At 47.8% G+C, this 11,101-nt stretch overlaps 6 protein-coding genes across 6 annotated transcripts; 1 reads left to right on the forward strand and 5 right to left on the reverse strand.

The window, feature by feature from the left end:
- Nucleotides 1-1,325: 1,325 nt before the first annotated feature.
- On the reverse strand, nt 1,326-2,109 carry N7496_006901 (cutinase family protein; the record flags this gene model as incomplete). Its single annotated transcript, XM_056699830.1, has 3 exons — nt 1,326-1,811; nt 1,868-1,953; nt 2,034-2,109. 3 exons carry the CDS (start codon nt 2,107-2,109, stop codon nt 1,326-1,328), a joined length of 648 nt encoding a protein of 215 aa, XP_056555243.1.
- A 1,327-nt stretch (nt 2,110-3,436) lies between these two features.
- Nucleotides 3,437-4,291, reverse strand: N7496_006902 (uncharacterized protein; the record flags this gene model as incomplete). The annotated part of the gene is made up of 2 exons (XM_056699831.1): nt 3,437-3,880; nt 3,914-4,291. 2 exons carry the CDS (start codon nt 4,289-4,291, stop codon nt 3,437-3,439), a joined length of 822 nt encoding a protein of 273 aa, XP_056555244.1.
- Nucleotides 4,292-4,453: 162 nt separating this feature from the next.
- N7496_006903 (uncharacterized protein) lies at nt 4,454-5,169 on the reverse strand (the record flags this gene model as incomplete). Its single annotated transcript, XM_056699832.1, has 2 exons — nt 4,454-4,953; nt 5,145-5,169. 2 exons carry the CDS (start codon nt 5,167-5,169, stop codon nt 4,454-4,456), a joined length of 525 nt encoding a protein of 174 aa, XP_056555245.1.
- A 1,787-nt stretch (nt 5,170-6,956) lies between these two features.
- Nucleotides 6,957-7,808, forward strand: N7496_006904 (uncharacterized protein; the record flags this gene model as incomplete). Its single annotated transcript, XM_056699833.1, has 3 exons — nt 6,957-7,301; nt 7,365-7,504; nt 7,562-7,808. 3 exons carry the CDS (start codon nt 6,957-6,959, stop codon nt 7,806-7,808), a joined length of 732 nt encoding a protein of 243 aa, XP_056555246.1.
- A 386-nt stretch (nt 7,809-8,194) lies between these two features.
- On the reverse strand, nt 8,195-9,055 carry N7496_006905 (uncharacterized protein; the record flags this gene model as incomplete). Its single annotated transcript, XM_056699834.1, has 1 exon — nt 8,195-9,055. One exon carries the CDS (start codon nt 9,053-9,055, stop codon nt 8,195-8,197), a length of 861 nt encoding a protein of 286 aa, XP_056555247.1.
- A 498-nt stretch (nt 9,056-9,553) lies between these two features.
- On the reverse strand, nt 9,554-11,101 carry N7496_006906 (uncharacterized protein; the record flags this gene model as incomplete). Its single annotated transcript, XM_056699835.1, has 1 exon — nt 9,554-11,101. One exon carries the CDS (start codon nt 11,099-11,101, stop codon nt 9,554-9,556), a length of 1,548 nt encoding a protein of 515 aa, XP_056555248.1.

An 11,101-nucleotide genomic window follows, 5' to 3' on the forward strand; every position in this document is an offset into this window, starting at 1 on the left:
TCTAGCAATATTAGGATCTTCGAGAAGACCGGGTATAGTAGACCGAGCCCTGAAGACCTTTTTACTTGTGGATGCATCCTCTTCATCCCGGAGAAATCCTCATCCATAGGGCCTTGGCAATACTACTTCACCTGGTATATTGGGCCGTAAGTCCGACGCTTGGCACGGTATTCATTTCTGCAGGTCTTTCTTTTCTTACAGGCTTATTGAATCACCCATGCTGGGAACAGGGACTAGTCTTACTGAGAACAACATCGGAACAAAAGAGGCGGAATTTCACACGAGTCCTAGTGGACGGCAAGCGAAATGATGTGTCCTCTTGTGTGTTTCATCATCGATCATCACCAATCCCCCCATGAACAGCAGAAAAGTCCGAAAGGCCGGGTCTAACGCGGAACCGTTGCAAAGGATCAGATAAGACGGACGGTGTCATGCCAAGTATGCCAAGTCGGCCCTCCGCGGAATCCAGTAAAGATCTGCTTATCCACCCCCTCACAGCAACGAATCGAGTTGGTCTTCATTGCCAAACTCCGAGATTCTTCGGGAACGGTACAAAATGCCTTTTCGAGAAAGAAACTTGCTTATCATGGGCGTTGCCTAGTTACACCTTGCCCGTCGCTTAGCCATCTAGACAAGACAGACGTAAGTTGCGGGGTTTAGGTTTTTCTCGATCAATGCGGGGAACTATGTCCTAGCCTATGTTGTACGTTGTGGCTGTGAGTTACTGGCTCGGATGGATTTTCAGAGCCAATGTCGTTGGGGGAGAAGCCCATGCGTTCGTCACCAGCATTGTGTCTGCCTGCTGCTGTTTCTGTCTTCAACTAGCAAGTCTTATGCCCATTCGACTACACGCGAGCAAATCTGGTTGGTACGTTCAGACCGATCGATCGGCAAAATCTAAAGCCACTTGAAAAGTGTTGCTCGGAACCCTTGTTACTGTAAAAATAGAATTCGATGTGTCGTCACGTCATAGCTTTCAGGTTATGCTGCTGGCTGAATCCGAGGAAAGGAAACCTTATTAGCATATTAGCAAATAAGTTAGCACCTACATCGCTTACCCATGCACGTTATTGATAGCATTACACCCTGTTGAGATGAAAAACGAAGAAAAAGTACCAGCAGCAATTGCACTCATATTTGAGTTCAAATATCAACATAAATCATAGTAATAATCGTAGGAACAATCATACAAATAGCAGCGTGCAACATGAGTCAACATTCAGCAAGAATCAATCTCAAGGACTTTCAGCTCCATTCAAGAGACACTTGAGATGGTCGCAAATTTCCAGCCAGCCCACAAGGAAGAGAATATATCTTAACCATACTTACGACGAGCTCAGCTTCGACAGCAAGAACTGTGTGGCGTCGCCCGTGTTGGCGACGTAGGTAAAGTGCGCAGCAGTCACAATCAGAGTACCATCGCAGACCATATCTCCCACAGCACAGTAGATCTTGACCTTGTCCTTGGGGAAGTTGGCGATCTGACCTTTCTCCTGGGCGTTGCGGGTGTACCCGAAAAGGACAACACCCTTGATCTTCTCCTTGACATTATCGGGAAGCTTGGAGATGGAGCCATCCATAACAGCAGTGCCTTGACTATAACCACCGGCAATGATTTGAGTGTCTGGGCACTTCTTCACGGCTTCTTCAAACAGACCGACGGCTTCGTTGATAGCAGCTGGGGAGGTGTTTCCGGGCAAAGCGTTCGAAGCCAGATCAGCCGTGTACGCTGGTCCGACACCCTGGCAGGCAACCTGGTTTGCCTTGGCAGCCTTCAAGTCGTTACAGACAGCGGGGCCAGTAGAGATACCCTTTCAAAACGGATTAGTACATATTCAACGGATGGTCGAGGACGTAGGGAACACACCAGCAGGCCTGGCTCGGTAGAGGCACGAGCGAAGATGAAGGTGATAGGCTTGCAATCGCCAGTGCGGAGTTCATTTCCACTAGACACTGCACATAGAAGTTAGATACACTGTTGGTAGATTTTGATGTGTTCAGTGCAGCAGGTTTCCCTATTGTTTTAGACATACACTGGCGTTCCTGGAGATCCATCGGGCTCGCAGCCACGAGGCCCGCGAGGGCAAGGGTCAGTAGACGGAGATTCATGTTGAAATCTAATTGAAAATTGAATTCGCGAGGATGGCCTTTCTTTGGCTGACGAGAAGAATTGATTTGAAAAAGCGTTCTGCCTCTAGTCTTATATATTGCTGGCGATATTTACACAAGCCAATGGGGTAAATTTCGGCGACGGAAAACTTTGGGAAATGCCAGTCGAACCCTTTCTTGACCATGTGGTAGAAAGGGTTTGTTTTCTGGACCTCCAAGAAATTGTTCGAACCAGTCATAGATCATAAACAAACGTATTTGTGAGAAATGTTTCACATTGTTTCATGGATCGGTTTCGGGTACCTGAACCGGGGCAAGCATATGGAGCCAAGGAACCCAAAAAGGATCTTTTTGGATCTATACCGAGCCAGAAGTGATAGGTCATCGTTAGGGTTGAAACGGGTGATCGACCTAGATTAAATCGGTCATGTTCGTGGACACCATTTTTAGGGGATTAGTCCGGACCCTTTCCCCCAAATAGGCAGACTCAAAAATGGGTCTCCGGTGGAGGACCCTTGAAGACCCTTAAGACCCTGATCGGATCCAGCCCACAGTAGTATTGGATATACTGTCCATAGAGTAAAGTTTCATGTTTATTTACGTGAATACATCGAAATTAATCTCTGACTGTTGATGACGATATCGCGATAACAATTGCCGGGTTCTTCAAGGAACTGGCAACTGCCGCGACTTATGTGTGACGATTCAAAATTTCTACAAACTTCCGAGGCCAAATTCGAGGCAAGCTTCCGAGGTCGGATTCCTTGCTAATGAGTTTTCCTTATACATGAATTATCGGTCCGAGTAATCTCAAAATAAGATTTGAGATATTGCAACGTTTCTCATTAATAAGACGCTGCCTGGACCATTGCTTACAAGATGACCGACAATGTTTTTGTGCTTGAAGTAGATGTTGCTTTTGTTCCCAGCGTAAAATTTGAGTGGCCATATCGTAGCTTATCGGAGAGCTACCGTGCTCAATATGTTTTTTCTATCAAAGAACCTAATCGCTGTCCTATTCTTCAAAACAGACATCAGCGTCGCCATGGCCGAAAAGCCCTCAAGTTTACGAGAGTGTGAGAAGAGATATTAAAGCATGATAAAAAGGCTATCACGCTAGAAAACAAGGCCATTTCACTGCATGAATGGATGTGGATGTATTAAGTGGATACACCAACGGTAGGTGGTCTACTTCGTGGGGGACTTCGTAGTTAAGTTTGAACTAGGTTACTGCAAATGCCTCAAGTATGAGATTGTTTTACAATGTCTTTTCATGTCTTCTAGAAGCTGGCTAAACGTGAAGGCTATAGGTATAAGCCAGGTCACACTAAGGATAAACTAGCCGAGCCTTATACTTCACAGCTTTGATGGCTAGAGAGGAAACCAGCTTATCACCGCGGCTATTGAACCCTTCAGCGACCACCAAGGCAGCGTTTCTCTTGGTATGAAAGCTGGTCTCAAACCCACCCCTGGTCGCATGTCCTAGCGGGATCCTTTGGCCGCTGGCAGTCTGTTCGAAGAATCTCCAAACCTTTGTTTCAGTGTCCCCATTCCAACTCACAAAGCAAGAAGTACCATTTGATTCTTTAAATGCCACCAAAGCTGGCTCCTCGTATGGAACAGCATGCCATTCAAACTTGAAGGCGCGATAATTCTCGGATCCTGGACCGAGTCTTCCCGAGTCAAGTTTGGAAAAGAAAATAGTCGTTCCATCTGGTTTGTGCTCGGAAATTGCACCGTTATATCCCCAGTTTATGAATGCATTTCCATTCTGAAGAAGTTATAAATTTCCCTGGGACCTGACTGAGAGATCTCCCGGGGCTCTGAAACTGGCGATCAAAGTAGCTTTGTGTGTTTTTGTATCGAGTTCCACCACCTTGCCGGCGCTGTAATTGCGTGTTTGGAGGTCTGGTCCTCCTGCAAGATTTTCATGCGCTGAGTTGTCGAGAAGTGAGATAATCTCTTTGGATCTCTTGGTTTCATGGTGTAGGTATTTCTTATGCATGCGAGTATCGTGCTGCCAACAGAAATCTACACCTTCGCCAAGTGAGAAATTAGAATTTGGCCCTCCCAGCTGCCAGATGATATCGCCGGTATTGCCATCCACTTTGAAGATGGTGCACATGCTTCGAGCAGAGATGAGGTACGTGTTTGTTTCGGGGTCGACATCAAACGCATTCATGTAGAAGTAGTGCCAAACTTGACTCGAGTTCGTGCCTAGCCCAGCATTCCCACTTTGCAGAGTGAGATTGGTATAAGCTGGGTCGACATGATTAAGAGAGCTCCACTCCCACAAGACTCGTTTTGTATCAGTATCAACCTTTTGGATTTTATTGTCGAGAATTCATTGTTGGCCGTCCGATGTAGCACCATATGAAGTGAGGTCTCTGATTTCGGGATCAAAGATGGTGAAGACAGCAGAGTTGTCGTCAAAGAACAAGAATTCGTGTTGGTCTGCCAGCTTATGTCCACCTCCCTTGATCTGATTCAAGTACCGGTGTCTGTTATCGAGTATGGTGGTTCGTCCATGGCCATGGCCCATTGGTGAGTTATGCGAGCCTTCGAAAATGCTCAACACTTGCTGTCCTCTGTATGTGTGGACTTGGAAGTTTTCGCTCCTTGGGCCGATGAATCCGAATCCCGACCAGACTAATTCGCCCTGATCTGTGAAGATGTACGGACCGCTTTGAACAGGACCGTGGTTTGTGTTATCTACATAGGTGCTTTCCGGAGTGAAAAAGATGAGGCCATCTGCAGCATCACTGGTGACAGGAATAGTAATATTCAAGATAGGGACAGCCAGATCCGGTCTCAACTTGTAAGCCAAGTTTGCGCTCACGCATACTGCTAATGAGAAAGTACTGATATATGACAAGGCAAAGGTTGTGATTGTTGATTCTTCTGTTCGAAGTATTCCGGAGTCTTATATGCTAGAGACATAGCATAAGTAACGTCACAATTGACTGGAGGCCGCCGAGATCCGGCTTGGTCTTTTGGACAATGCAGGCGAACTGCTTTAGTCTGAGATGATTCACTCCGTTTGGCAGGCCTATCCGACATGGCGATCAGAGGTCAAGCCAGGAAGAGTAGGATTCGGCTGCCCAGAGACACGGTTTAGATATGGCATCATGAGAGAGAGAGAGAGAGAGAGAGAGGCAGTGCCAGCACTATAAATACCCGCGAGATAGATTCATGGCAACTTTAGGCTGGCATATCTACCCCAGGTCTGCTTCAACCAAATGTCCGATCGTGGAGGTCGATGGCGGGGGGATCGTCCCGTCTCATGCTCTATCAGTTAGCCTTATCCGAGATAATAGCGGGGAGGGGGTATCATCCGACAAAGTGTTCGGTCAGAGACAATATCAGTATTTATTTAGTAATATTTGATCACAAATTTTGATATCGGTGCCAAGCATTTGGTATACCTCCTTCCCGCTTTAAGCCTTCCATGGCGCTCCTTGATCCACCACGGAACCGGCGCCTTACCCATCAGTTGAGTAGTTCAGGTTGACTCGAATATCACGACTCGAACAAAGATGGATTGGTCCAATTAAATATATCATGGTTCTAGAATTTCTTTTTTTTCCCTCTATTTTCCCCCGAACTTCACGGTTAGTTGCGGGATTCGAGCGGGCTGAATGCTCAAGTTAGTCTCCTTCTAAGCTTAGTTCCTCTGTGAACCTTTATAAATCAAAGGAGTAATAAGGTTTCGTAGCCTTGTTCATTAGAAAATCCAGGCACGAGGAAGAGATTATGTGAAGCCACAATGAGTATGATGGCCTGTCCATCCGGCCTTATCCAGTTGAATCATGTAACGTGTTTCTATAAGGGGCTGAAAGGTTGAAGAACCACCTCCGGAGGTGGTTCATTGATACCTCATTGGACAGGGCTAGTGCGGGTGGGGCCACAATTCTATGGAATGCACCAGTGATGAGAAGGGAACAGGTCGAAAAGTACCCCAGGTACCCGGGTCGACGACATGAGAATCAAATGGAAACTGGGCTTAGCGGGAATAATGTGAGGTCTCCACAACCTCTCCGATGATTTTGATGGTCTCTCGTTGCTTTTCTCAGCAATATCGGGGCCGCCAGCACCAACCGCGGGAGAGTGTCGAGGTGTGCTTAGCATGATGCACCAAACAGCCAAATGGTCGGCAATGGAAATGTCCAGAGCCAGTATGGGTGCAGGAGCATCGGATCTGACTGGTCGATCGAGGACTAGCTGGTTACGTTGGATTGGCGGGTAGCAGTTGCTTCGCCCGTAAGATTGAGATATATAGACTGAGAAAATGGGAAAAGCGTAGTCAACGCGCCTGTGGGAGGCCCACCGTGCTTTTACTGTGCATGCGTACTATTGACAACACGGTCCGCAGTGCAGTACTTTTGACCCAGCCAATGGCCATTTTTCGAACCGAATTCGTCGAGAAAGCGACGAACCTGACTGGGCGCCCTCAGGGCGCAGCCTTGATTCCACTCCAAGGCCGATTTGAGCGGCGCCTAAGTTGCGCTGCGCCGGTCTATCGGGCTGTCGCTGATTAGCCTGTGGTTTGCTCTATTGGACATTTGTTCTCTTCTCGAAGCCCATGACCTTAGTACTGTACAATGTTAATTGATTTAGACCTCCGGATCAACCTCCCCGTAATTCGGCACTATCACTGCCGTATTTTTGTCATTCCTCATTTTTTGATTTTGCATTTGGTTTTGATCTTATTACAATTGCACCCGAGCACAACGTATTTATAAAGGACACCCCTTCCCCAAATCCAGAGTAACTAGATTGCACGATAATTTGGCCCTCAGTCTTCTTCTCTCATTCATTCCTTTTGCCCTTGAAGTCGTTAGCCTACCATGGCCTGGCCCATTGAGGATCCCAGCTCGTGGAACGGGAACCGTCGACTTCAACGTACTTTTGGCTACTATCCAAACAATCCTTCTCTCCATCCTACACCGGGCCTAGTGACTCCAGTCCAGGTCCCAAGTACCGGTTGGAGTGCATCTTTTGCCACGGAACCCCGACAAGGCTTCTCTACGGTCGGCGAGGCAGCTCCAAGCTTGAGCGCTTACGCACAAGCCGGTGCGGTAGGCGTAGCAAATGTACTGGACCCCTGGGAAGTACATACTCAGGGCAAGGATCTGAGTGGTGCCATGCCATCCAGCGTGCCCCCACGTATACTTCACCACACCGTTAACAGTGTATGCTTGAACTTCCCACAGAAACTTTGACCCTCTTTGTCTAACCCTGAATCTTCATCACAGCCCCCTAACAGTGAGGCCGGCTTCCCACCCCATGCTCGGACATCTCACAACCCGGGCAGACATCACGGTTATGTCGAGGCGGATGAGCCACGTCGAGCCCTTCAGTATACCCCAGCCATAGACAACCACCATGTAGTTAGGTATTATGCTTTCACAACCCCCGCCTATAGATCGTTCCTCTAACTAAAGCTGACTAGCGGCTCCAGTAGCCCGCACGACAATGCCAATGTCGGTGTCAACGCCACCGGCACCATCTTTCACTGCAAGTGGGATAACTGCGATTATACTGGTACATTCAATCGGGAATCTTCTCTTATTCGTCACCTTCGGCATATACATTGGAATCCTGGTGCTCATCCCTGCGCGGTTCCAGGCTGCGACAAGGTCTGTAACCGTGCAGATACTCTTTCGCAGCACCTGCGCAACTTCCATCATATGGTTTAACAAGGTCGGAGGAGTTTAGGTTGTGGAGTTGATCGAACTTTGTTTATTTCTCTTCTGCCCTTTTAACCTTAAATCGCCTGGTTGTTTTCCATTTACCTTCGGTTTGATGAATCATGTCCAGCCTTTTTGTTGATTTAACGTTATCCTTCTGGACGGCCTTGGAGCCTGAGACCCACAGTTCTTTGGTCATTCTAAGTCTCATAGTTCATTTGTCTTTCCTCACGCTCGCTTTCTTTCCTACCCAATATTTATGTCCTTCAAGACCTCCACGCTCGTTACGATCGCTCATTTATAGAAGATTGAGTCCATTTCAATCATTATTGAATCAATTCCTTACGTCTACTAGGATCCCACGTCTGTCCAATTCAAAATAATTTAATATGACATTAATGAATATTATCTACTACGCCATCTGTAGGCCATAAATGATACGTTACACACTTGCGATCTTCAACTCCAATCAACGGGTGTCCCACACGATGCAGCGGCCCCCGAAACTGACCCTTACTAGCTGCACATAACAAATCCCCCACATTTACAACCAGACAATCCCTGCGAGGCTCGATATATGCCCAGCCCCCAGTCTCCACGTCCAAATACTCGATCATCGCCTCCTCACAATACCGCAGTGAAAGCGATCCTCCATCAGTACACCCCGGGCCATAGATATATCCCAATTTTTCCTTCTCCTCCGCCATGAAATTCTCTAATCTCATCCCGGAGCGCGATATGTCGTTTTCATCATGCATGGAGGTTACATATTTCCGGACATCTTCGTTGCCGATGAATGGCGATAGACTGCGAATAAGATTGGTTGCAATCGCATGTGTATGTGCCATCATGAAATATATCGACAAAGCATCTAGAGGAGATGGCACATCATCCTCTTGGAATGAACTGTAGGGTACGTCGAATGTCTCGCTGTCTGGGGAGTACTGGTATCCCTTTTCAGCAGGGAAATTGACATAGTCTTTCATTTTGGCGTGGAAGGGTAGAGAAAAGTATTCTTCTTGCTGTTGAGACAGCGATTGGATGTTTTCGAGATAGGCGTCGCCGTTGAAATAAGCATTGTTGCCGGATATGTCCAGGTAGAAGAATCCGGGGCTTTGGCAGGATCGGAGGAGTTTAGAGGTTTCGAGGGCATCTTTCTCTAGGAGATCGGTGTATTTCACCGTCTCGAGCGGGATAGATTGTGGTTTCTCCGCTTCGAGGATGATAGTCGTTGTCACGGTGCTTACAGTCGTCATTGTCGCTTGGAAGTTTGGATTTGGGCTTTAACAGATTTGAGTTTTAAGGATACGTGGTAGAATTAGAAATGTAAAGTTTTCTAAATATCAGGGGAGAGATGCGTCTCTGATATATGTGATCGAGGTAACCCTGGACATGGTGTCAATTGGGTAATTGAGCACGCGCCGGGGTGATTGCGTTCGCAATCTGCAGCAAATGAAGCCGCGGCATGGCTTATCGCAACCCGAGAGATAAAGCACGAAAACGGCACGGTAGCTCTTGTTTAATTGTGATCGCTCACTGGTGGACCAGAAATTACAGTAGGCTAATGAGCCTAGGGTTCTAGGTATCGAGTCTTGGTCCGCGGAACTGTTGTCTCGTGAAAGTATACTGCGTCCTATAGCAGTCGGAAAGACACATTAATCCTCAGCACTTTAATTAGCGATATTACCTCCAACCGAAGCATATAGAGTCATATCATGAATTCATGAACCGTCTACATTCAAAAATGTCTCCATCTAATGACCTCCCTCAAACTCAACAATCACCAAATCAGTCTCCAATCCCTGTCCCCCCGTCTTCACCAACTTGCCCCCAACAACCCTCCACTCCCCCGATCCCCAAAGTACCTTACTCACACCCCGAGCACCATCTGGCAACGCTATCGTAATCTTCGACGTCCATGTAGACGTTTGCAACGACAAAATACTAACAAGCATCTTCGATCCAACCCTCCACCCCGCAACATCCATCTTCCCATGCCCAGCCACCTGCAACGCAACCGTGGGCGCACCTAACAAAAACCCTGCTACCTCCTCACTAGCAAGAACCCGACTCAATTCACTGGTCACTTGCGCAAGTTCCGTGGTCGTCGGGTAATCCCACATCACGATTCCCTTTGCATTATGATTCACGCTGAGCATGGTCATGGTGACTTCCTCGTCCGCAGTGGGATATCTCGTCCAGAAGGACTCGTTGCCAAAGGCCATTGGCACGCCCCAGAGGGGTTTGGGAGCGGATCCGATCCATGATTGGTACTCGGTGAAGAGGTCCAGACGAACGGAGATATCGTCTAGTGTCCCCTCGCAATCGTCGCAGCCACAGCAGCCGTAGGTCGTGTTGCAGGCTGTATCGTAGACGACGGACCAGCTCGTGTTTACCGCGATCGGGTATACGTCTGATAAGATGATATCCGCGCCGGAGGAGTATTCTTCAAAGTAGAAATTGTAGCAGTTCAAACATAGCGAGACTGGGTGCCATGGGTCTAGAGATTTGATAAAATCGTAGGTGATTCTCGTCGCGTTTAATGGATCGCCTTGGCCATCGGGTTCGTCACCGGTATACCAGAGCAGCATGCTACTTCGTGTCTTGAGCATGTTGACCTGTTCTTTCACGGAGGTGAGATTCTGGTATGTCCACCGCATATCGTACATCACCCATAGCCCGACCTCATCGCATTTATCCAGGAATAAGTTTAGCTCGGTGAAATTGAAGGCTTGGTTGGCTAGACCGGCATTGGGCACGATGTGGATGATGTTGTACCCCTGGTCTTTGAATTTTTGGACGTTGTCGAGTGACTTTTCCAGCCAGCCATCCCAGCTCACGTAGAATGAGTATGGTAAGAGGGGATTCCATGTGGAAGAGCTGGAGGTTTTGTTCTGGACTAGTAGTCCGCCATAGAGACTGTCGACTTTTGTAACGCTACCTCCATCGGTGCGATCTGGGAGACGGTATATCTCCGTAGTCGCAGTGTATGCACGTTCACCGTTCGAGCGGGTAGCTTTGAGGGTCACGCTGTAAGGCTGATAGCGTGGAGCAAGACTTTTCAGAGCGAAACCCAACTCATTCGACGTTGAATTCACCTTAATAGTGTTTTTCAACTTCAATTGCGTCTCGTCAACGAGGATCTCCACCTCGAGACTCTGAGAACCATGCCCTCCTCCCAATCCCTCAAGGGGTTCTCCATGGATATAGGAGATGTCCGCGTCAACAATGAACGACCCCTGGTCATCACCAGGGGTATACAAGCTCATACGCGGCCGAACACGTAAATCCAAAAGCGGCAT

This window comes from Penicillium cataractarum (assembly GCF_028827025.1).
Source record: "Penicillium cataractarum strain IBT 29864 chromosome Unknown utg000005l, whole genome shotgun sequence".
NCBI classification, from domain to species: Eukaryota; Fungi; Ascomycota; class Eurotiomycetes; order Eurotiales; family Aspergillaceae; genus Penicillium; species Penicillium cataractarum.